This window comes from Thamnophis sirtalis, unplaced genomic scaffold, assembly GCF_051295495.1.
Source record: "Thamnophis sirtalis isolate CommonGarterSnake01/CBP01778 unplaced genomic scaffold, rThaSir2_p1.2 scaffold_15, whole genome shotgun sequence".
In the NCBI taxonomy this organism is placed as follows: Eukaryota; Metazoa; Chordata; class Lepidosauria; order Squamata; family Natricidae; genus Thamnophis; species Thamnophis sirtalis.
Window position 1 is genome coordinate 15,429,706 of NW_028261395.1, and position 25,174 is coordinate 15,454,879.

At 43.4% G+C, this 25,174-nt stretch overlaps 1 protein-coding gene across 1 annotated transcript in view; it reads left to right on the top strand.

The window, feature by feature from the left end:
- Window positions 1–25,174, top strand: part of LOC106554888 (2-oxoglutarate dehydrogenase-like, mitochondrial) — an 87,388-nt gene that overhangs the window by 11,644 nt on the left and 50,570 nt on the right. The window contains exons 2-9 of the mRNA XM_087701975.1: window positions 285–508; window positions 5,415–5,606; window positions 12,785–12,887; window positions 13,875–13,990; window positions 14,472–14,626; window positions 15,457–15,603; window positions 17,679–17,769; window positions 18,899–19,078. Of these exons, the coding sequence (XP_087558101.1) occupies window positions 302–508; window positions 5,415–5,606; window positions 12,785–12,887; window positions 13,875–13,990; window positions 14,472–14,626; window positions 15,457–15,603; window positions 17,679–17,769; window positions 18,899–19,078 (1,191 nt within the window). The 5' untranslated portion in view covers window positions 285–301. The remainder of the gene's footprint in view (window positions 1–284; window positions 509–5,414; window positions 5,607–12,784; window positions 12,888–13,874; window positions 13,991–14,471; window positions 14,627–15,456; window positions 15,604–17,678; window positions 17,770–18,898; window positions 19,079–25,174) is intronic.

The window sequence follows — 25,174 nt, forward strand, 5'->3', positions numbered from 1 at the left end:
ATCTAGTTGGGTAATGAAACGTCTGCTAGACAACAACCATGCTCAGATTCAGAGAACACCAGGAACCTCACAGTTCTTCTTCTCTGCCTCAGCCTCCTTTCTGCAAACCCTGCTCTTTGCTAGCACCAATGAAGTTACCTAGTTGAGTAATGAAAACCACCAACCTCAGAGAGCATCAAAGACCCTACAGTTCAACCCTGAGCTATAAATATTACCTTGGTAACGCAGTGTGTGTTTTATTGTAAGATAACCATCATGTGTTGTCTGTTTTTCCTTTTACATAGTTCCCCATCAATGAAATATGAGTCACTTGCGGTTGCTTGCTGATACTCTGAAATGTTGTGGCATTTCTTCCTTTGTGAAGAAGAATGTAAACAAGACAGTATTTTGGCCAAGTCGGCCTTATGTTACCCCTGGAGTCAAAGAACCATTTTTGAGTGGGAGCAATTCAACCTATGTTGAAGAAATGTATTATGCATGGCTTGAAGAACCAAATAGCGTGCATAAGGTAAGATTTATGTCTCTTAGACTTGTTAGGACACTTTAAAATGGATGTTTGTGCTTCTGTTTCCTCTCTGTGTGCTGTGTGTGCTCCTTTATTCAGATTTAAAATACAGATGAGAAAATCCTTTCAGAAATGAAACTTTAATTAATAGGAGATCACCAGCAGGTTTCTTCCACAGTTATTCAGCCTTTACGGTCCTCTTATATTATTCTGAGGTGGCGCAGTGGTTAGAGTGCAGTACAGCAGGCCACTTCAGCTGACTGTTATTTGCAGTTCAGCGGTTCTAATCTCACCGGTTCAAGGTTGACTCAGCCTTCCATCTTTCCGAGGTGGGTGAAATGAGGACCCAGACTGTGGGGGCGATATGCTGACTCTGTAAACCGCTTAGAGGATTGAAAGCCCTAGGAAGCGGTATATAAGTCTAACTGCTATTGCTATTGCTATTCTAATTTCCTTGCGATTATTTTGTGTCCTGAAATCTAGTATATGCTTCTGTGCAACATGATCTGTTGCACACAGAAGAGTGGCTAGAAAGGAACTTTATTTGTACATAGTTTGTTAATTAAGTTAGGAGTTCTTGTGTTTTGTTATTTCTCAACTTTGGCATAGCAATATTGCATTGTACTGTAACTTCTGAACTTTGGAGTTTCAGGGCTATTTTCTTTCACAAAGTCTAAGTTATTAGATTTGTTGAGAATATCAGCAAATTGGGTTAGGGGTCTTGAATCTAAGTGAATAAAATAAACATGTATTACTAAACATTTAAATAAACTTTAAGATATAATTTTTTATAACTAACATTATTACTTAATAGCTTGGGACACATTAAAATGAAATTTCATTAACTACACCTCTCAAAGAGTCACTACCTTCAATGTACACTACATAAACATGACAAAAATATAAACAAACAAACAAACAAACAAATAAATAAATAAATAAATAAAAGATTATGCATTTACCCACATATATTATATGGCACAGAAAAACAACACAGCCTAGTAATGAAAATATACTATCATTGTCTAAGTCCATATCTCATTTGTTTTCCAGAAGATGGGGATTTTTGTAGTAGATAAGCAGAAATATTCAATGGCAAATTCCTCTAAGGAAATTTGATTCACCAGACCATAGTTTATTCAACCAGTTGGACCATCTGCATGACTTTGGTTCATTCAACGTGCTAGCTTCAGTGTCGTTGGCTGCAGTGGGTGGGTCATGCAAACCTATTTATAAAGTGAGTCAGCATTATGAGAGCTGTGTTGTGAATTATTCAGCAAACCATGGATCAGCCAGTGACAGCTTACTACATTTTGGCAATGTAGGAAACCACCATAAAACAAGGCAGGATTGAAATGGATCACTGGGTAGAGGAAAGATCACTATATAAATCCATTGGTCATTTCTGATTCTAACTGTTGAACCCAAATGTAATAGGACTAATAATAATAATAATAATAATAATAATAATAATAATAATAATAATAATAATAATAAAAATAATAATAATAATAATAATAATAGCAGAAAATATTGAAGGATAAGATCATGGAACATTTTCTGCTTAATGAGGAAAGGCAACGTTTACCATCACTAAAAACTGTGCCTAAGAAAATTTTGGCCCCTATCATGAAAATGGTTAATGCAGTGTTTTCAACAATTGAACCGGGATCCATCTTGGAAACAAACCAGTTAATGTACAGCGCAGCTGTAATAGTCACTAATGAACTAGGCATTAAAATTAAAGTACCTAGTCACACAACAGAAAAAGCACCAAAGCCAAAGTGGAAAATCCGTTTAGAACAAAAAATCAAAAAATTAAGGGCAGATGCTAGTAACTTAAAGAACATGCATGAGCAACGACTTAAAAACAACAAAATCATAGATCGGCTAATCAGAAGATATAGATTGGATACAAGAAACATCAATGAAGCTGTAGAGATTGTAAAACAGCAGATAACAGCAACAGCTAGAAAAATTGAAAGATATGAGGCACGAATCATCCAATATAAACAAAATCAGCAATTTCGATCAGACCAACGGCGTTTTTATCAAAGTCTTAATGTGAATGGTGACACCAAAAGTGAAAAACCAGAAAAGCAGGCCACAGTTGAATTCTGGAAACAATTGTGGGAAAATGCAAAGGACTACAACAAGGAAGCAAAGTGGATACATGACTTTGAGAAAAGCATTGGCAACAAACAAATGCAAGTATTAGAAATAACAACTGAGATGATCAAAAATCGAGTTAAAAAGGTAAAGAATTGGACATCACCTGGAAAGGACCAATTACATGGTTTCTGGCTCAAATATCTGACCAGTTTACATGCAATATTGGCCAGGCAACTGAATGAAATTTTACAAAAGGGCCAAATTGATGAATGGTTGACAACTGGAAAAACATACTTGATTCAGAAAGATCCAACTAAAGGAACAACACCTGAAAACTATAGACCAATAACATGCTTGCCAACAACCTTCAAATTACTCACAGGCATTATTGCAGATAACATGATGGATTATTTGGAAACAAACAACATCTTGCCAGTAGAGCAAAAAGGCAACAAAAGAAGGAGCAGGGGCACAAAAGATCAGCTTCTAATTGATAAAATGATATTAGAAAATTGTAAGAATAGAAAAACGAACTTGAATATGGTCTGGATTGATTACAAAAAGGCATTTGACTCACTGCCACATAGTTGGATCATAAAATGCTTAGAAACAACTGGCATTAGCAAAAATATTACATCCTTTACTGAAAAGGCAATGAAACAATGGAGAACTGAGTTGGCAGTAGGGAATGAGATCTACGGAATGGTTAATATCAAGCGAGAATTTTCCAGGGTGATTCACTTTCACCTCTTCCCTTCATCATCACAATGATCCCACTATCAGTAATCTTAAAAAAAATGAAATTAGGCTACCAAACAGACAAAGAAGCTGAAAAAATTTCACATTTACTATATATGGATGATTTGAAACTCTGTGGAAAGTCAGAAATAGAAATCCAAATCATTGACAAACACAGTCCGAGTATTCAGCACCGATATTTCAATGCAGTTTGGCATGGAAAAATGCGCCACTGTATCCATAAAAAGGGGCAAAATTACTGCATGTGAGGGAATTGAAATGCCCAATGGCCAATTAATTAAATGCAAAGAAAATGAAGCCTACAAATACTTAGGCATTCTGCAGTTGGATAACATCAAGCATGGAGAAGTAAAAACTATTGTCAGGCGAGAGTACACCAACAGAGTTAGGAAAATTTTAAAATCTAAATTGAATGGTGGAAATACAATCAAGGGCATAAATACCTGGGCAATACCAGTTATAAGATACACAGCTGGTATAGTTAATTGGACACAAGCTGATTTGGATCGTTTGGACCGAAAAACCAGGAAACTAATGACAATGCACTACAGTTTACATCCACGTGGTGATACTGATAGACTCTACCTGCCTCGAAAATCAGGTGGCAGAGGATTATTACAAGTGAAGCAAACAGTTGAAGAAGAAAAACATGGACTGGCTGATTATTTAAAAGAAAGTCAAGAACATCTATTAATCGAAGTAAAGAACAAAAATCTACTGAAGGCCCAACAGACGAAACAAGAATACAGAAAAGATGTGATAAAATCAAGAATGGAGAGTTGGCAGAACAAAGCACTACATGGCCAATTTCTGGAAAAAATAAAAGATAAAGTGGACAGTGAACAAACTTGGTTATGGTTAACAACAGGTACATTAAAGAAAGAAACAGAGTCACTAATCCTGGCTGCGCAAGAACAAGCTATCCGCACAAATGCCATTAAGGCCAAAATAGAAAAATCCTCTGATGATGCCAAATGCAGACTTTGCAAAGAAGCTGATGAAACTGTTGATCACATACTCAGCTGCTGTAAAAAAATCGCGCAGACTGATTATAAATTGCGGCACAATTCAGTAGCACAAATGATCCATTGGAATTTGTGCAAAAATTATAATATCAAAACAGCAAAAAACTGGTGGGAACATCAGCCTGAAAAAGTCACCGAAAATCAGATGGTCAAGATCTTGTGGGATTTCCGTATACAAACCGACAAAATACTGGCGCATAATACACCAGACATCACACTGGTTGAGAAAAATAAGGTCACAATCATAGACATCGCAATACCAGGTGATAGCAGGGTCGCCGAGAAGGAACATGAAAAAATCGCGAAATACCAGGATTTAAAAATCGAAATTCAACGACTATGGCACAAACCAGCAGTGGTAATTCCAGTGGTAATTGGCACACTGGGTGCTATTCCAAAAGCACTGGAATTACATTTAAAACAGTTAAAAATTGACAAAATCACCATCAGTCAAATGCAAAAAGCCGCACTGCTTGGATCTGCACGCATATTACGAAAATACGTTACGACGTCCTAGGCCCCTGGTTGGGGCCCGACTAGTAACCAATGCCAAATCCGGCGAAACAACTGGCCGCTGTGATACAATTGTATAATAATAATAATAATAATAATAATAATAATAATAATAATAATAATAATAATAATAATAATAATAATAATAATTATTATTATTATTATTATTATTATTATTATTATTTAATACATTTGCAATGGCTGCCTTTGGTTTTTCAACGATGATAATAGGATACGTGTAAAGACCTGAATGGGAGGTTCAGGATAAGGAAGTAGGAAAAAGAATGTCAAAGCAGGGCTTCTCTTTGGATCAGTACGTCAGACCTTCCAGCTGACTGCCAGGAACCTCGATGGGAACTGGAAGGGAGGGCGAGAGTTCAGGGGAAAGTGAAACTGAATTACTTAGAAGACCAAGTTGAGGCAGTATGATGTTACTGAAATCTTGTCAGGTCTAAGCTAACCATCTCTCCCTCCTCTCTTGCCCTCAACCATCTTTTTAGTCTTGGGATTTATTTTTCCGTAATGCTACTGCTAAAGCTCTTCCTGGACAGCCCCTCCCTTCATCTTTGCCAGACCTTTCTGAAGCGAAAACGTCCCTCGTCCAAAGCCATAGGCTGACTAAAGCACCTGGTAAGGCTGAGAAGCTGGTTGAAGACCATCTGGCAGTCCAATCCTTGATTAGAGCCTACCAGGTAAGTGAAAAGAGAACTCTCCTCCGTTTCCATTTGAAAATGTTCTTGGAAGTTTTTAATAAACTTCTGCCAAAGTTGTCCAGCTTTATATTATCCTGCCGAAGGAGACATTTGATTTTGTGAAGGTTGTTAATTTAATTTCTATGGGGTTGGGCAGAAAGGGTACCACCAGGCATAACGATACACTGTTGTTCTTGGATGATTTTAACAGGAAAATAATTTTCTCTCTATCCCATTTCTGTGCCAAATTCAGTAGTGTCTATCAGATATATGAAGCCAAAGAAAGAGGAAGGAAGGAGCACAGACTTAAACTGTTCACAACAGGCAACAATCTTAGAAATTGCACTGAATAATCTTAGAATCTTAGAAATTGCACTGAATAAAAGAGCATTGCAGGGTACCAGCAATGTACCAGCAACAAGAATATATTCATTAATAAAATAGAGGAAGGTAGGGAAGGAAAGAAGGAAGGAAAGAAGGAAGGGTAGATATGGAACATCTATTGTAAGGGGAAATCAAAGAAAGCTGCCAAGCGAAGGCCTTTGAAAATGAAATGACCTTTGACACTAAAATATATCTGTGGCTATATCCCCTAACAAATATTTGAGGGAGACTCATTATCTCAGTAAGATATTGAGTACAACAGAAGACCTACTGTACATTCTTCTGCTACATTTTCTGTTAGAGAGGGTGAATAGAAGAGGCAAGACTCAGGCTTCAGCAACAACAGCTCTTTATTAAGTGATAATTATGTACAATCCAGCAAAGTCTCTGTCTGACAGCAGCCCTTTTAAAGGGAACTGTCAGACCACTCAACCAATCACATTTAAGTATTGTTCCTGCCGTATCAGAGGACCTTGGTGAAAACTACCATACTGGCTGTTAGTATATAACACCCCTCCCCTCTTAGTTGGGCTGATCCGGCTTGTAACGTACTCCCACAGGTAGGCAGGTTTTCTAGTAGCTCTCCTTGATCTGCGCAGTTCAGTCGGTGCTGGAATTTCAGTCAGGTCGGATGGACCTATTTCCTCTCTGACTTCGCCTGGTGGAAGCTCCTGGAACTTTCCACAGGGTGCAGCTGGAGTTTCTGGAGCCAGTTCGCTCGGAACCCGCTGCAAACCTGCAACTTCAGCAGATAAGTACCCCGGTATTTTCGGGCTTAGGTAGTCTGTTGAAGAAGTGAATTCGTACTCCTTTTGGGTAGGGCTTTGGCTAACTAGTGCAGGAGTTAACTCTGTTTGCCCAAGGTTGGATTAAGAGAAGCGGCCTCAGAGTTGGTCAATGTGCCACCTCCAAATCCTACCATCCTTGAGCTCTAACTGGTAAGAACGAGGTCCGGTGATTCCTGTAACACTGGCAGGAATCCAGAGAGCCCCCACCCCCAGCGTAGTTGTGGGCATAAATTCGATTCCCTATGCTAAAGTGTCTAAGTTTGCTGGTTGAATCAGGGGGTGTTGCGGCAGAGTAGTTTGGGTGTAGCCAGTCTAAGGGCGACCTTAGCTGGCAACCCATCAGAAGCTCGGCGGGGCTTCTGACGGTGGTTGCACTTGGCGTGATGTGCTGGTAAAGGAGGAGTCTACTAAGACCTGGCTGTTCCGGCAGGCCTGGGGCTGTTGATCCTCGATTGATTTCCAGCCCCACTAAGAACTGAGTGCATGTTGTGTCCTTTTAACCTCTTTGTTTTTGTATTTTAAATTTTCTAGTATTTTTAACACTTTTATGTGAGCCGCCCAGAGTCCTTCGGGATTGGGAGGCATACAAATCCATTAAAATTCAAATTCAAATTCAAAATAGTTGGTCTACCCATGTTTATCAATCTCCCGGCCCCATTCTAGATAGGGCTTCTTTTGCAGATTGCACCATTCTCTCCACCTCTCCATTATTGGCTAGATGGAATGGAGCGACCAGGGCATGCCTGATTCCCTGAGTAAGTAAGTCTCAAATTGCATGGCCGTAAATTGGGGCCCGTTGTCCGAGACTAGGACGTCAGGCAGGCTGTGAGTGGAGAAAAGTCTCCGTAGTGCCTTGATGACTGCTTCTGCTGTAGTAGCAATCATGGGGAATACCTCTAACCATTTTGAGTAAGCGTCCACAACTGCCATGAAGACTTGGCCATGAACAGGGCTGGCAAAGTCAATGTGTACCCTTGACCAGGGTGACTGAGGCCATTCCCATTCCTTAGTGGGTGCCTCTGAGGGAGCTGGTCTGGACTCCTGGCACAGTGTGCAGGTAGCCACCCACTCTTCAATCTCCCCCTCCATATTAGGCCACCACACGTAACTCCTGCCCAAAGATTTCATCTGGACAATTTCCCGATGTTGTACGTGCAAGTCCTCTAATACTGCAACACACAGTTTGGTTGGAACAATGACCTGGTCCTCCCACAGTAAACAACCATTTACAACAGACAGTTCATCCTTTTTGGTTACAAACATTTTAAATTCAGGCCCAACCAGCCACATCCAGTTCAAAACCTGTGCAAGAGTTAGGTCTTTCGCTGAGTGGCAGGCGACCTCATCAGAAGAAACCAGGCCGGCCTCAAGGCAGTCAATAAGTAAAACCGGAGTCTCAGGGATTGGATCGGCAAGCAGTTCAGGTAGAGGGCACCAGCTGAGGGTGTTGGCATGCCCCAAGGTGGAGCCCAATCAATGAACTGTAGGACGCGAGGAAAATTGTCCAACAAGTCATTCGTGGTGACAGTGATGCCAGAGTAGGCCAGTCCCCAGCCAGGAGCCCCAAAAACCGTTTATGGTCTGTGATGATTTCAAAGTCATGGCCATACAGGTACTTGTGGAACCTTTTTACGCCAGCTACTGCAGCCAGAGCCTCACGGTCCAAGTTGGCTGTAGTTTTGCTTGGTAGCTGACAGGGTCCTCATGTAGTAGGCGATGGGGGGTCTCAGTTCCACTGGACATGCAGTGGCTGAGGACTGCCCCAACGCTAAACGGAGAGGCGTCACAAGTCAGCACAAGTGGCAGAGTCTGGTTGTACTGAACCAGGACCGTATCCGCTGACAGCAGTCTTTTCACTGCGGCAAATGTGGCAGCTTCAGGTCCACTTGGCCTTCTTGCTGAGGAGCCAATGCAGTAGCTTTCTGTTTGAAAAAGATGCTGTAGAAATTAAGGAGTCCAAGGAATGCCTGTAGCTCAGTCTGATTGTGAGGTGTGGGGGCATCCTGGATTGCTTTGATTTTTTTGTTTGTTGGGTGAATTCTGGTGGCGGCGATCAGGTACCCTCGAAATTCAACCCTTGGCACATTAATTTGGCATTTTTCTTTTTTGAAATGGAGGCCTTTCTCACTAATTCTGGTCAAAACAGTTCGTAATCTTTTAAAAAATTGCTCCTTATTTGCAGCCAAGACCAAGATGTCGTCGAAATAGGGGACGACTCCTGGTATTCCGTGCAAAAGCCGCTATGACGCTTTGGAACAGTCCAGGGGCAATACTAATCCCGAATTGCAACTATTACTATGTGTCACAATGGTTTGGGCCTCTGCTATGGCACCATCTACAGGCAACTGTTGGTATGCCTGTGCCATATCTAATTTTGCAAATACTTTTCCCGGGCCAAGGAAATGAAGTAAATGCTGGACAGTGGGCACTGGATAAGCGCTCTGTTGTAGAGCTTCATTGATGGTGCATTTATATTCCGCGCAGATTCAGACAGACCTATCAGGCTTGACTGGGATCACTATAGGGCTCTCCCAGCATGCATAATCAACCAGCTCCAGAATTCCCTGGCCAATTAACTTGTCTAATTCGAGGTCAATTTTGGACAGAGAGCGAAAGGGACTTTCTGGGGCTTTAATCTAATGGAGACTATGTTGGGGTCCAAATTGAAAGAAATTGGGGTCCCCATATACTTGCCTAGACCGGTGCCGAAGGCGTCCTTGAACTGCTTAAGTAGTTCTTCGCTGCTGTCATCATGAACCGCGTTGATACCGGTCACCCCCAGGCCCAGGGATTCGAACCAGTCTAAGCCTAGGAGGGTCTGCAGGGCTCCACCAACCCTGCCACAGGAAGCAGTCCGTCAAAAGAGTTGAATTGCACTCGGAAAGTGTCTTGGACCAGAACTGGGATTCAGTTTCCCTGGTAGTTGCTCAGGCACAGATCTGGAACCCTCAGCTTGTGCTTCCTCAAGTTAGGGACAGCCTTCTTCAGTGTGGGCCATGACATGATGGTTAGTGATGAGCCAGTGTCGATCTCCATAGAGCAGGGAGATCCCTCAAGGAGTATGGAAATCCTCAGCTTCTTGTTCCTCAGGGTGCTTGTTTGCCTGATTGTTGTATGGAATATAGTCTCGTTGTCTGCCCAAGCTTGCTTCTGCTGCGGTTTCCATGTCTCTCGCCTTGGCGGTCTTGGGTGTGCAGTCTGGGTGGCCGGCTGCTTTGGTGCTGCAGGGAATTCCCTTCGGCAGACTCTTGCAATGTGCCCTTTTCAGTCACAGCGTTGGCAAATGGCATCTCAGAAATGGCAGGCAGATTGCTGATAGCTGCCCCCACAGCTGCTGCAAGGCGGGAAACTGATTTCGAATTTCTGCACCAATTCTTTCTTCTTCAATGTGTGCATGTGGTAGATCTTTTCCTCACAGTCAGAGTTCTTTCTCAGCAGTCTCGTGATGGACTTCAGCGGTCTTTTGCGCACTTTGGGAGCTGTTCTGCCTCTGCAGTGTTTCCGTTGACTTGGTTGAAGACTCAGTAGCCCTGGCTTCATCCAGGGCGATTTTAGAGTGAGGTTTGTCTTTGCAAGCAACCTCATTTGTAAATTAATGTCCCGAATATCACAAATAATTCTGTCCAGCAACAGTTCATCTAAGTCCCTAAATTCACAGTAGGCCGCAGCCTTCCGAAGTGCGGCAACATACTGGTTGATTGTTTCACCTTCTTTCTGGTTATGGAGGTTGAATTCGTGCCTCCACACATATTTAGACAGTTTGGGAGAATAGTGTATCCTCAGCGTTTGATGTAGCACCGACCAAGCGACTGACTGTTACCGGCGGTGGCTCAGATAGGTCCTAGGCAGTGTTGAATACCTCTGGCCCACAGTAGCTCAGGAACATGGCTTTCTTTCGGCCTTGGGACAGGCCAGGTGGTCGTTGGCTTCGAGGAACCATTCGAACCTCATCATATACGAGCCCCAATGCTCGGTGGCTGAGTCGTACGGAGCTGGTGGGGCGTGCATAGTCATCTTGTTCATAAAGGCAGATTTGAATTTGCCACTTAAAGAGGGCTGCTCGATGCCGTGCTTAACTCCAGGCTGGATTGACTTGCTGGATTGTGTTTGCTCTTTTTGGTGCCTAGTTGCCTTCCAATCCCATCCTCGCCAGTGTTAGATAGGGTGAATGGAAGAAGCAAGACTCAAGCTTCAGCAATAACAGCTCTTTATTAAGTGACAACTATGTACAATCCAGCAAAGATTCTGTCTGGCAGCAACCCTTTTATAGGGAGCTGTCAGACCTCTCGACCAATCATATTTGAGTATTGTTCCTGCCAGATCAGAGGACCTTGGTGGAAACTACCATACTGGCTGTCAGTATGTAACATTTTCTGTTTCTTCTTCAGAGAAGAAATGGATTTACTGTGATATAAATACCAGCTGAGCAGAATTGAAGAGAACTGTTTAGAGTATAGTCATTCTAAGTGAAATATGTTCAAAGTAACAGAAACTGCTGTCGTCTCTTGTAAATTGACCAGAAGCACCATTATCTCATCCAATGCTGTATGTGCAAATAGGGATTTCAGAAGGAAAAGTCCTGTTTCCTAATTCTCTGACTCTTTTGTTATATTCAGTATCCCAGGAGTACTTTTATCAGACCTGTGTATGTCCCTGGTTAATATATTGACCAGACAACTGAGTGATAGGAAATTTATTTCATAACATAAAAGAGCTGTGTTGGAGCAGTGGTTAGGATGCAGTATTGCAGGCTGATTCTGCCCACTGCCAGGAGTTCAATCCTGACCGTCTTAAGGTTGACTCAGCCTTCCATCCTTCCGAGGGAGGTAAAACCCAGATGGTGGGTGGGGGGGCTAGGCTGACTCTGTAAACCACTTAGGGCTATAAAGCACTGTGAAGTGGTAGATAAGTCTTCAATGCTATTGCTATAACCTACTTGATTCTAAACATCCACATGTGCACACCGGAATGGCACAAGCCACCACAGCCAACTTGCCATAACCAGGGGACAACTTCCTGGGATCCATTTACTTCCTTTTATTTTTGTTGACTGTGTTTTTGTCAAGGAATTATTTTATCCCTTACATCAAAGGAAATAATTCCTACCATTGCCAGCTTTTGTAATGCTTTGGTAAATAATAAAAGAATCTAATCCCACATGGAATTGGCAAGTTGCCTGTGGTGAGTTATCCTAGACCAAGGGTAGTCAACCTTTTTATACCTACTGCCCACTTTTGTATCTCTGTTAGTAGTAAAATTTTCTAACCGCCCACCAGTTACACAGTAATGGTGATTTATAAAGTAGGGAAGTAACTTTACTTTATAAAATTTATAAAGCAGAGTTACAGCAAACCCCTACCGCCCACCATGAAAGCTGGAACGCCCACTAGTGGGCGGTAGGGACCAGGTTGACTACCACTGTCCTAGACCATCTGTATAGAGAATATTTAAGTGAATTAAAGCCTAAATTGAACTTATCAGAAAGGTTCTACACATATCGTATCATGCACAAACATAAGAATAACCACACAAATACCAATTTGGGATTATTCACCACTGAAATTTCCCAGTGCTATTTTGTGATGTCAGTAGATAGAGTTCTGTCTATTTGTTATAAGGAATGCATCTTAGAATTTTAATTTTGAAATTAATTTGATTTTTTTTTTTAAAAAAAACTAATTTAAAATTAGAATTAGAATTTTAACGCTTGCCATTGGATATAAAAATGCTTTTCATTGCTAATTGGGCCAGATTTTGCAAATTAGGTAAGAGAAGATTTCCTATAATTCCCATACCCATAAATGATTGGAGTTCTTATCTTCAGTTTGTAGGGCACTACAAAGCCCAGCTTGATCCTTTGGGGATTCATGCCGTTTCTTTTGATGCATCCATGAATCACTGTAATTCCACAAAATTTGGTGAGCTTTTATTGATTCTGTTTAGTGTGATGTTTGTTCTTTTCTTTGCCTTTCCTACTTCCCTTCTTTCCCACTCTGACCTCTTCAGATCCGGGGACACCACGTGGCTCAGTTGGATCCCTTAGGAATCCTGGATGCTGATTTGGATTCATTCGTTCCATCGGATTTAATCACTACTATAGATAAACTGGGTGAGAGTTTTAAACCACCTTGGTGTAAATTAATATCCATAGTCAGAGGAATGTCTCAGGAAAACAAAATGCAGCTGGCAAGTTAGTTAAGCATTGCAATTTTATTTCCTATTGGAACGTAGCAGCCAAATCTTCTTTAGTGAGATTGTCCTCTAATTATGTGTATTAGTTTATCATAAATAGATTAGCATTTTTTATATGTATGTGGATTTTTGTGTATGTTCACACATACATTGATACTTAACTGAAGGGGGTCTCTGTGTGTGTGTGTTTGGCTGTCCGTATAGGCCTGAGAGAGAGAGAGAGGTTTTTATGTAGCAGGAATCGGGTGAACTGTAAGAAATATTCAGAACTCCTCCCAAAGGTGCTTTTTCAAGAGCCAACTGGACTTTCTTTGTTTTGCCTTGAAGATGTTTCATGTCTTATCCAGAAGCTTCTTTGGAGCTTCTTTGGAAGAACCTTCTTGGATGAGAAACAAAATATCTTCAAGGGGGAAAAAAGTCTAGTTGCCTCCTGAAAAAGTACTTTTGGGACAACCATGACCTACAGTATATGACTAAAAATCTCTATAAACATATTCAGAAGTCGGTTCCCTCTTCAAAAATTAACTAAGAAATTAACACCAAAATAAATACTGGGAAAGAAAATATATATTTCAATAGATAAGGCATTAATTTGTATCATAATGTCTTGAAAAAACGGCTCGCATGGTTGCAGAAATCTCCAAGCGAGTACCAAATGTGTGTTCGCTCTTTGACTAAGCAGTTATAATGGAGGCATTCACACCTCCTATAAGCTGTTCTATATGCCAACCATGTTGTGTGAATCCAGTCAGCATGCAACATTTCTCCCCGTGAGAAGGCAGTTCTTTGCAGAGAAGGTCTGAAAGGGAAGAAGGTGAGCATGTGTCAGGTGGAGATCCTTGGGAGGGTGGGACCCTTGTTTGATTTTGGCTTGCTGCCTTCCTCTCTGCTAATCATGTCACAGAGTTTTATGGCTTGTACGAATCCGACTTGGACAAAGTCTTCCGATTGCCCACAACTACCTTCATAGGAGGAAATGAGACGATGCTTTCTCTACGGGAGATTATCAAGCGACTGGAGGTCAGTGCTGTTGCTTCTTCTCCTAAATGGGACTTGGGTGATTTCCAGTCTTCCACCAACACGGACAGGGCAAGCCACTGGTATATAAAAAGAGAGCAAGCCCCCCCACTTCCTTTTTAGCCCTGATGATGTAATCTAGTTGGGTCATGAAACGTCTTCAAGAAAACCACCAAGCTCAGAGAGCACCAAGGACCCCAACAGTCTTCAATCTGATGACCCCAAGTAGCTGTATCATTTCTTGCTACAAATTTTATTTAACTAGTTGTTGGCGGTCAATTAATCTCCATAGTCAGGGGAATAACTCGGGAGAAACAAAATGCAGCCAGAATTCCTAGTGGTTTTGAAGGAGGTAATCCTATGGGGAGTAGGGAGAAACACAGCCTTTTCTATAAGATGGAGCAATAGACTGTAAAGGAAAATTTTATTAACTTGTCTGTCATGTCCCCCTTTTCATTTATACATCTATTGCCTTGCTGTCCAGAATACCTATTGTCAACACATAGGGCTGGAATTTATGTTTATTAATGATGTGGAACAGTGTGATTGGATCCGGCAGAAGTTTGAGATGCCCGGTGTCATGAAATTTAACAACGAAGAAAAACGGACATTGTTGGCTAGATTGGTACGATCCACAAGGTATATTTGGAAAGATGTGATAAACGTGTGTGGTTGAGATCTACCTTAGAAGAACTTCTCAGCAAAGCTGTCTCAGCTGTTCAGTAAATACTTAGGGTTTCCCCTCCCTCTGCATTCATAGGATAAGTTGAGGCAAAGAAACCGTAATAACACAGCATTTTGGGGGGGGGCCTCATCACAGTTAATGAACCTACCCACTAATGCCTGTCCTCTCAGAACATTTAAATATTAATTTCACATTGTTCCACAAATACAACATTTGTCTTCCCTGGGAGTATTTATTCAGTGAGACAGCCGTAGATCACTGTTGCCCGAGTTTAATTAAAATAAAAATGAATTCCAGACATATTCTTTTAATAATTGGGTTAACATGGCATTTGAGTGACAGGCTGTTAACCGCACGTCACACAGAAGTTTTGCTCATTTATCTTTCTGGAAGTGGGAGGGGGGACCTTCAGCCATACAATTTCTGCTGCTTGTGCTGATTAACATTAGACGGATCGGTTTAATAAAATGGGAAGGCATTTCTTAGTATCTAGTTTATATACAAGAAGAACAGTCTCCTTAATACTGGCTATATGGAGGGATTCTGATCCTATATATCTCTCCTCTCATCTCCTCTTCCTCCCTCCCTTTATTTTATTAAGGAATCCACTCTTATTTACTTGTTGCTGATAAATAACTATGCAATACCCTTGTATTCAAGTAAATTTCTAAGACTGTGATTGTTTGAGGTTATTATACTTGCTACAACAATGGATGTTTTCTTTTTGTTTTAGCAACAGACTTTAGCTTGCCCATAATAAATGGTTGCTTTTTCACTTCCTTAGGTTTGAGGATTTCCTGGCTAGGAAATGGTCATCAGAAAAGCGCTTTGGCTTGGAAGGATGCGAAGTCATGATTCCTGCTCTTAAAACGATCATTGATAAATCAAGTGAAATGGGAATTGAATATGTTATAATGGGCATGCCCCACAGGTAATTGCCTGGCTGGGTCATTTAATCCCTGAGCAAAGCACTGGCTTGCAGTTCCTGAATATTATCAGGGATTTGGGCCTCACTTTTGTTTGTAGACGTATAGGGAATCATGGTAGTGCAGTGATTAGAATGCAGGACTGCAGGCTACTTCTGCTGACTGCTGGCTGCCAGCAGTTCAATCCTGACCAGCTCAAGGTTGACTGAGCCTTCCATCCTTCCGAGGGGGGTAAAATGAGGACCCTGTTTAGGGGTCAATAGGTTGACTTCGTAACCTGCTTAGAGAGGGCTGTAAAGCACCGTGAAGTGGTATATAAATCTAAGTGTTATTGCTACTAACATCAAGACACACTTCTAGAGTGGCATCGGGAGCAAATCACGGTTATGTATTGACAATAAATGAATCTCTTAACAATAGCAATAGCACTTATATATTGCTTCATGGTGCTTTACAGCCCTCTCTAAGCGGTTTACATAATCAGCCTATTACCCTCAATCTGGGTCCTCATTTGACTGACCTTGGAAGGCTGGAAGGCTGAGTCAATCTTGAGCCTGGTGAGATTCGAACTCCTGGAGTGAGCAGTGAGTTAGCCTGCAATACTGCATTCTAACCACTGTACCACTACAGCTCTAGATACTAGGTAGGTAGGTAGGTAGGTAGAATAGCAATAGCAATAACCATATCACTTAGACTTATATAGCGCTTAATAGTGCTTTACAGCCCTCTCTAAGTGGTTTACAGAGTCAGCATCTTGTTCCCAATAATCTGGGTCCTAGTTTTACCAATCTCGGAAGGACGGAAGGCTGAGTCTACCTTGAGCCTGGTGAGATTTGAACTCCTGGCAGTGGAATGCAGAGTCAGCCTGCAATACTACCTTCTAACTCCTGCACTTTAACATTGCATCAGTCTTTTTCGACACAGGACTATTGAGAGCTCAGGGTAGGGAGCGGAAGGGAATTATCTCAATCGTGGTTCACCAATTGCCTTTAGAACGAGACTGGGTGTGGGAACACAGTTCACTGGAAGTGTGACTAACATTTGCCAGAGATCTTGGCAGAGGAGGCTGAGTTTGAATTAGAAGCCGATTTGACTGCGTTGAAATCTAAACTATGTCAGGCTTCCTCAAGTAACAAACCACATTTACATTCTATGAACAAGAATTTGTTTTCTCAGCAGAGTGACATATTTCTGAACAAGAAGATTGCATTGTATGTCGGAAGAATTAAAGTATTAGAGGCAGGGAATTTTGCTTTTCATAAATGAGTGCATCATCTACTTTCCTAAATATCTATGAAGATTCTCAACTATCCAGGTCATGGTTGTCCCAGAGGTGTCCACCCCCCCCCCCCCCGCCAAAAAAAAATCAACTGGATTTTCTTGCTTCTTTCTTTGAAAACATTTTGCTTCTCATCCACCAAGCTTCTTCAGCTCTTCTTCGGAACTGAAGAAACTTCTTGGATGAGAAGCAAATCATTTTGGAAAAAGCACCTTTGGCTAGTAGCAGCTAATAGCTAACAAATTCCACATTTACATGGAATATTATTCCTAATAATATTAAGGGTTTTCTTTTTCATTTAGTGTATTACCGTGTTTGCGCTCATCCATTCTGTTACCAAGATCATTCCTCTTCATTGGGGGAAGGGCACCTCAAATCTTTTTTTCTTAGGATCTCCCTTTCCTATTGTTTTTTTTTAAAAAATTGCTTTTCTGTCAATGTAAATTAAAGTTCAAATTAATAAACCTTCATCATACGAATTTTAACGTTTAATGCTCTTGCATGCTGCTTTTCCCCAATTCTCTTGTCCATTGTTCCCAACAATTGGCAGTTTGCCATTCAGCTTATTTTCTGTTTATTAATGGTCTTCTAATTTCAGCAGTTTGTCTCATCTTTTAAAACAGTTCTGTTCACATTTAGATGAGGTATAAATATACTGATAATAACATTTGGGAGAGAAATAGTAACATTTTAAACCATGATGTATGACACCAATCACTGATCTTAACCATTGATTGTATGGTATAGATTTGTTGATTTTTATCTCTTGTGATTTATTTTGGATGCTTTTTTTCCCCTTAGAGGAAGACTGAATGTGTTGGCAAATGTTATTCGAAAAGAACTTGAACAAATATTTTGTCAATTTGATCCAAAGCTTGAAGCAGCAGATGAGGTGGGAAAATATCCTTTCAACTTTTCCAAATATTGTCGACTACAATTGCTTATCTTGAACATGCTGCTGTGTGGGTATTTTGGATTTTGGAAACTTGATCAACTTTCCATAAAAGCTAGAGTGACCATTTGTTTAATTAATTTTGATGCTCTGCCATGTCGCTGAACAATAATTGTTTACATTGTACACTAAATGTGTTTTCATTTAAAAAAAAAAGAATTCTACCCTTGGTGTATCAGGATGTCATTGTCTGTGGAGATTCTCAGTCATCCTGGTCATGGTTGTCCCTTCATGGGGCTTTTTCAAGAGGCAACTGGACTTTCTTCTTGTTGTTTTTTCTTTGAAGATGTTTTGCTTCTCATCCAAAGAATCTTCTTCAGTTCTGAAATGAAGAAGCTTCTTGAATGAGAAGTCAAATGTCTTCAAGGAAAAACAAAGTCTAATTGCCTCTTGGAAAAGCAACTTTTCCAAGAGGCACGTAGCATTTATTTCTTTTAAAGTAGCTTTGAAGTCTTCTTCTGCTACCTCTGTGAATATTAAATTGTTGTACCGAATGGTGGAATGTCAATATATAGAAAAAGGATGGCTACCAGAAATTCAGGTGAATACCAGAAGCCAAGAAAGAGACACAGAAAACTCTGTAGTTCTCCCTAGCCTCTACTGATTACCTGGAGTTTTGCCCACCTATTCTGGAAACCATAGCTAGAATAGATGTACTATCAATTATTTTGCTGTTGGGCAGTTCACAAACTTAACAGATAACATAAACACTCTCCTGCTAGGATTCAACTAAGTTATGAAATAAAGAACAAAACACAGGTCAAGGAAGCTCAAATTTACAAGAGTCAGCTGCAAACTTTGAATTCTTGGTATAAATGCAACTGGACTTTCTGGTTTTCCTTTGAAGACCAGAAAGTCCAGTTGCCTCTTGAAAAAAAGCACCTTTGGGACAACCATGACCTGGATGACTGAGAAGCTCCATAGACTCTTGGTATATTGTATTTTGCTGATTTGATAAAGACATATAAATAAGTCAGAGTTTAGGTAAAGAAATCATTGCTTAACATTCTGCCAATCGATCCTGGGAGCATATGCGTATACTAACATTCCTAATTTATGACTGTCTAAGGGATCTGGAGATGTAAAATATCATTTGGGAATGTATCACGAGCGAATCAATCGAGTAACGAACAAAAAGATAACCCTGTCCCTTGTGGCCAACCCATCTCATTTGGAAGCGGTAGATCCTGTTGTCCAAGGCAAAACCAAAGCTGAACAGTTTTACCGAGGGGATACCGAAGGAAGAAAGGTAACATTGTCTTAATAGTTTTGGTCGAGTGTCATACAGGTTCCATTTTCAAAGCTCATTTTGCCTCCTGTTGAATTTATAGAAGATAAGTGGGAAATCACCATGGATGTTCAGTACAAACCATGATGGCACCCAAATTATGTCTGGTATGTCAGTGTCATAACTGTGCAACCTAGAGGGTCTAGGACACCTTGCCATGGCCAACTCACTGTGAGAAAATTCACTGTGGGACAATTCTATGCAGGATAACTCAAGAGAGGGACAAGTGAATTGCAGTGGGCCTTGTCTTGCTTTAGGTTTGAACCTTCTCAAGTTTGGAAGTCCTCCAGGCTGGGGTGAGCTGCAGTTCTCTACTTGTCCCTCTCTTGAGTTATCCTGGGTTGAATTGTTCCATGGCAAGTGGTTCCACAGCGAGTTGGCCACCGTGAGTCAGCCATGGCAATATGGAGAGAAGCTGGATTATTTATGAGCTCCAGAAGCTCTTTTAGGGAATCTGGCCCCAAGACATTGAGGACACTAAAGACCATAACCAGTAGTTCTCCAGCTGATGGCGCAGGAGGGTCCAGGAATGGGTTGCTCAATCCTTATTTGCCCAAGAGACTGAGTCAGAATTGAAGCCACGCCTCCAGCTTCCCCTGCTGATATCCAATTCCAACTCAGTCTTGCCCGAAAAGAGATTTTTTTTTTTTTGCTGTGAGTGAAAATAGTTTTTCATTTATGTATTTCTTTCGCTTATCTTTAATGTTATTAGCAGAAGGAAGGTGTTTGAACTTGGCTCACAAGTTCTTTCCCACCTGTTTGTGTTAGGATAGTGAATTGTGCGGGTTGATTCCTCCTGGAGGTTCCCAGGTTCCTCACAAGTAAGCAGCCGGCCATTGGAGTCTATTGTGGCTCTGCTTGGCTTGATACCGATTACTGGCTCGTAAGAGGCCAGGGAGATTTCTCTGCATTGCCGCTGGTTCTCAGGGGCTGCAGCGGGCAGACATCGAGGCTGCTGGTGCAGGAAATGTGTGTGTGGCACGCCGGCGTTCCTGTGTCGCCGGACGGACGACAAGAGGGCACACGGCGCCAACAGGACTTAAGGGAGAGCTGCATGGCTGACTGGACGTTCTTGGGGCTGTTTGCTCACCAACACTGCTGGTTTTCCCTGAAGGCTTCTCCCTGGTGAGTATGGGGCCCTGGGCTGGCCATTTTGGGGGGACACTTTATTGGGCGGTGGCCATCTTGGGGAGGCCCTCGTGGCGGTGGCCGTTTTGTTAGTGACCATGAGGCAGCAGCCATTTTGTTTGAGCATCCGGTGGGTCACATGGTCAGCAGCCGTTTTCTTGCCCCTTTTTCGCTATCATGAGGCTGATTGTGAGTGCCAACTCCAGTAAGAACAGTCACAGATTACTGTGCTGGTTCCTGACCTGGGTAGAGTGAGGCCTTGGGGCATGGAGATCGCTACATTGCCATGGCTGATTCCCTTGGTGAAAGTAACTCTGGGGCAACTTTGGCAGCTCCCTCAAAGAGCTCCAAGAAGAGGAAGAGTTCCCCCCAGGATCCTGCTTCACTGGTGAAGCACGCTCAACCCAGGCAAGGGGGTTCAGGGGATGGGGAGAAGTCCAGGCAGGGAGGCGGAGATAAGGCTCCTCTGTCTTTGGTGAGGTCCCCCCCCTCCTCAGGGTGGCTCCACTTTCTCCATCCCCTTCTTCAAGGATTTCTGGATCCCCAAGGGCCAGTTCCAACTCACCCCCACTTTCGGAGGTTGAGGACGAGGAAGGCGAGTACCATCCGCTTCCACGCATTATGCCTGCTCCTGAACCAGGACACAGGCACTCGCTGATTCCCAAGCCTGGGCCCAGTCATGACATTGGTGAATTTGAAGACTTGCCTGATAACATTCAATCTCTTATTCATCGAACCATTGCACATGGCATAGCCCTCCAGGGTTGCCCACCTGACCAGGAGGACGTGGAGCTGTTGGAGGCCAAGCACAGACATATCCAGGATCTGGTTGCTTGCCCAGACAGAACATAGAGAGAGGTCTCTCCTTCACTGAGGAGCGAGGTTTCACTCCAGGAAGAGGATGAACAAAAGGAGATATAGCTTTCTGATGATGAAGGTTTGGCACCAGATTCCCCTGCCTTTGCCAGTTTGTTTCTTCCTAATTTGTTCCATTCCTTGATATTTAAAACCAGGAGCACTGCAGCCGCTGAGACAGAGGAGGACAAAAAGAAGGAGAAGGAGGCCGGGACCGAGGCTTCAACTTCTAAGCCAGCACCAAAGAAAAAGTGTTTCTTTGTGGAACCCACGGCACAGAAAGAGAAGATCTGTGAACCAAAACTGTTTCTAGATGTCATCCAGAAGCAGTGGGCCAAGCCAGCTTCTTTCCCCACCCAAGGTGGGAATGACAGACGGTTCTTATAATATGGAGCCTGATTTCTCCCAGGCATTCCAGGTTCCAGAAGTGGAGGCTCCTGTAGTTGCCTTGGCTTCTCCAACTCCCATGGTGGCGAGTGATGTGGTCGACAACTTAAAGACAGAAGATAAGGGGACTGAACTGGCATTGAGACATGGGTGATTAAGGCCGCTTCCTCTGTCTCCTTCTTTAATCGTGCCACACTGATGTGGCTTGAGCAAATGCAGGAGCATGTCCCAGCGCATGATGTGAGGCTGCTTCAGGACATCAGCAAGGTTATGGCTGCGACTCAGTTTTCGGAGGATGCAATCTTGAACGCCGCTAAGTTTGCCTCCAGGGCTCTTTCTTCCTCTGTTTCAGCTAGGCGGATGGTGTGGCTTCGAAACTGGCAGGCGGAGGCCAAAGTGAAGTGGAAGCTCATGGCCGGCCCATATGCGGGGAAAAAGCTATTTGGTGAGGTTCTAGACCCAAGCCTCATTGAGGATGAGAACAAACGTAAGGTTTTGCCTGCCACAACTAAAAAGCAGGAACACAAGTACACACCATTACACGTAGGGCGTCCTATAGGGGTACTGACACAGATTATCATTACCAGCCTAGAAACTTTCAGCCATGCTAGGACAGGGGTCAGGATAGGTCTTCCTACAGGGATAGGTCACGTTTCCAACCCCAGGGTAAACGGCCCTTTCAGGGGGAGGCAGACGCCCCTCCTCTGGAATAAATGAGCGGGTCTGGATGACTCCCATTGATGGCCAGTTGGTGTTGTTTGCTGACCGATGGGAGAATATTACTTCGAATCTCTGGGTCCTCAATATGGTAAAGTTTGGCCTGCGACTGGAATTCCTTTCCATCCCCCCGAATTCCTTTCGTACGTTTACATCCTCCAAATGTGCACTTAAGAGACAGCTCATGCGCCAGGCGATAGACTACATGATGGAGATCCAAATGGTGGTGGTGGTTCCCCAGGAGGACCGGGGCAGGAAGATTTATTCCAACCTCTTTGGGGTTCCAAAGTCCTCTGGGGGTTGAAGGGTGATCCTTGACCCTAAAAGGTTGAACTGCTACTTAGTTTACAAACGGTTTAAGATGGCCCTTTGTTCCATTCTGGAAGGTATCAGGGAAGGTGACTACCTCACTTCCATTGATTTGATTGAGGCTTACCTTCATGTATCTATCCTCCCTGAGCACAGGAAGTTCCTTAGGTTTTCCTATGCTGGTAACCACTGCCAGCATAGGGCTGTTCCCTTTGACCTTGTCGTGGCTCCCAGGACTTTCATGAAGATCCTGGCAGCCCTGGCTGCTCATCTCAGAACGGTTCCCATCAGACTTCATTGTTATTTAGATGATATCCTCCTCTAGGCGGAGTCCCCAGAGTGGTCCCTTCAAGATCTAGGCCTGACAATGGAGACCCTGCAGAGGTATGGGTTCTCTGTAAACTTCCAGAAGAGCCACATGCGACCTTCTACCAGACTATTGCATTTGGGAGCGATCATATTCCTCCTCCGGCATGGTGTTCCTGTCCCAGGATCGCAGGGCTAGTCTAGTGAAACTGGTCAACCAGGTGCAGAGAGAACAGCGTGTCGCCCATAGTCACCTTATCTCACTTGTTGGGGAAGATGATTTCATGTATAGATCTTATTCCCTGTGCGAGGCTCCATGCTAGAATTCTCCAGTGGTTCTTGCTCCCGTACCAAAGGAACAAGCGCAGCGCCTCGTCTTTTCAAGTTCGAGTATCCCCCCCACGTGGGACTCTCCCTAAGGTTTCCCCAGCGCTAGCCAAAGGGTGTGTGTTCAGGGAACCAGAAAGACTTACTCTGACCATGAACGCAAGCCTTTATGGCTGGGGGGCATTTCTGGGGACACAGCTGGCCCAGAGTCACTGGTCCCCTCTGGATTTTACACATAATATAAACTGGCTGGAGCTGCGTGCGGCTCATCTGGCCCTTCGACATTTTCAGGCCCTTGTAGAGCAAAGACATGTCCTACTTTTGACTGACAACATGGCCACAAAGACGCATGTAAACAGGCGGGGAGGGACTCACTCCAGAGCCCTCTGGGTGGAATCTCAGTTTCTGGGCCATTGGGCAGAGAGGCACCTGTTGTCCATCAAGGTGGAGAACATATCCGGAGATGCCAATCACCAAGCAGACTGGCTCAGCAGGGCCACAGTGGACCAGATGGAGTGGCAGCTGGAACCGGAACTGTTCGAAGAGATTTGCAGAGATTCAGATGGCCAGTGGTGGACCTCTTCACGTCCCCAGAAAATGTCCAGCTCCCCAGGTTTTCCACGTGGTTCCCGACTCGGGGAGCGGAAGGAAGCAGTATCCTATGCAGCAGGTGGCCCCCCAGGTCTGCTTTATGCATTTCCCGCACTTCCATTGATTGCAAGGGTGTTGGAGAAGATAGTGAAGGAAGGGGTGGAGGTAATCATGGTCTCACCATACTGGCCACGCAAATCTTGGTTCGGGAACCTCTTAGGTCTGTCCATTGTCAAACCCTGGAGAATCCCGCAGGAGAAGATCTCCCTACACCAGGGGGTACTGGTCCATCCGGAGCCTCAATGGCTCTAGTTGACCGCCTGGTATTTGAGAGGGAGATCTTAAGAGAGGCAAGGTTCTCCTTGGAGGTGATATGAATCATCGTGGCTTCCAGATGCCCTGCCACGACCAGGATTTATAACGGTCCACTTTTTGTACTTGGTGCCGTAAGGCACGTGTGGACCCCAAACGTCCTTCGCTTCCTAATATCCTCAGCCCTGTCGACTGTCCTGGTCTTGGACGGCCGGGAGGGCCTGGGCCGTCATCCGGTGGTGAAGAGATTTCTACGGGGCGGCAGCTGACCTTCGGCCCCCGGTAGTTTACAGGTTCCCATCTTGGGATTTGTCCACGTCCTCCTGGCCCTAGTGGATCCTCCCTTTGAACTGCTGAGGACCATGTCCTTGCAGTTCCTAGTCACCATCACGGTGGCTAGGAGGATTTCAGAGTTAGGTGCCCTCTCTCTCAGGGAGGACCTTTGTATTTTCCAACCTAACAAGGTTGTACTGAGGCTTGATCCCACCTTTATCCCCAAGATAAATTCCTATTTTCATAGGGCCCAGGAGATAATTCTACCAGACTTCTGCCCTAACCCCTCTCATAGAAAGGAGACGTCGTGGCACAAGCTGGATGTGCGGAGAGCCCTCCGTATTTACATAAAGAGAACGGCGTCCTCCAGGAAAATGGAGGCATTGTTTTTTTCTTTCCAGCCTTCTGCTGTGGGGTCACAGGTGTCCTCCTCTATTATTGGACGCTGGTTGTGAGCTTGTATTGCCAGGGCTTATGAGGTGAGAGGCAAACCAGCACCACAGGGGAAAACAACTCATTTGACTAGGAGTGCGGCCACCACAGCCACGTGGAACACTCAGGCCCCAATTGGAGATGTTTGTAGAGTTGCGATGTAGATTTCCCCTTCACTTTTTATTAAGCATTATAGATTGGATGCGTTTGCATCTGCAGAGGCATCATTTGAGCATAGGGTGCTGCAGAGGGTACATGCTCCCTCATGTGCCACGAACCAGTGAGTTCCCGCCCTAGGGACTGCGGCTTTGGTATGTCCTATTCCTGGACCCTTCTGTGCCATCAGCTGGAGAAGGAATGTTGGTCCTACCTGAACGATGTTCTCAGTGTGTCGCAGGACGGTCCAGGTCCCACCCTAGT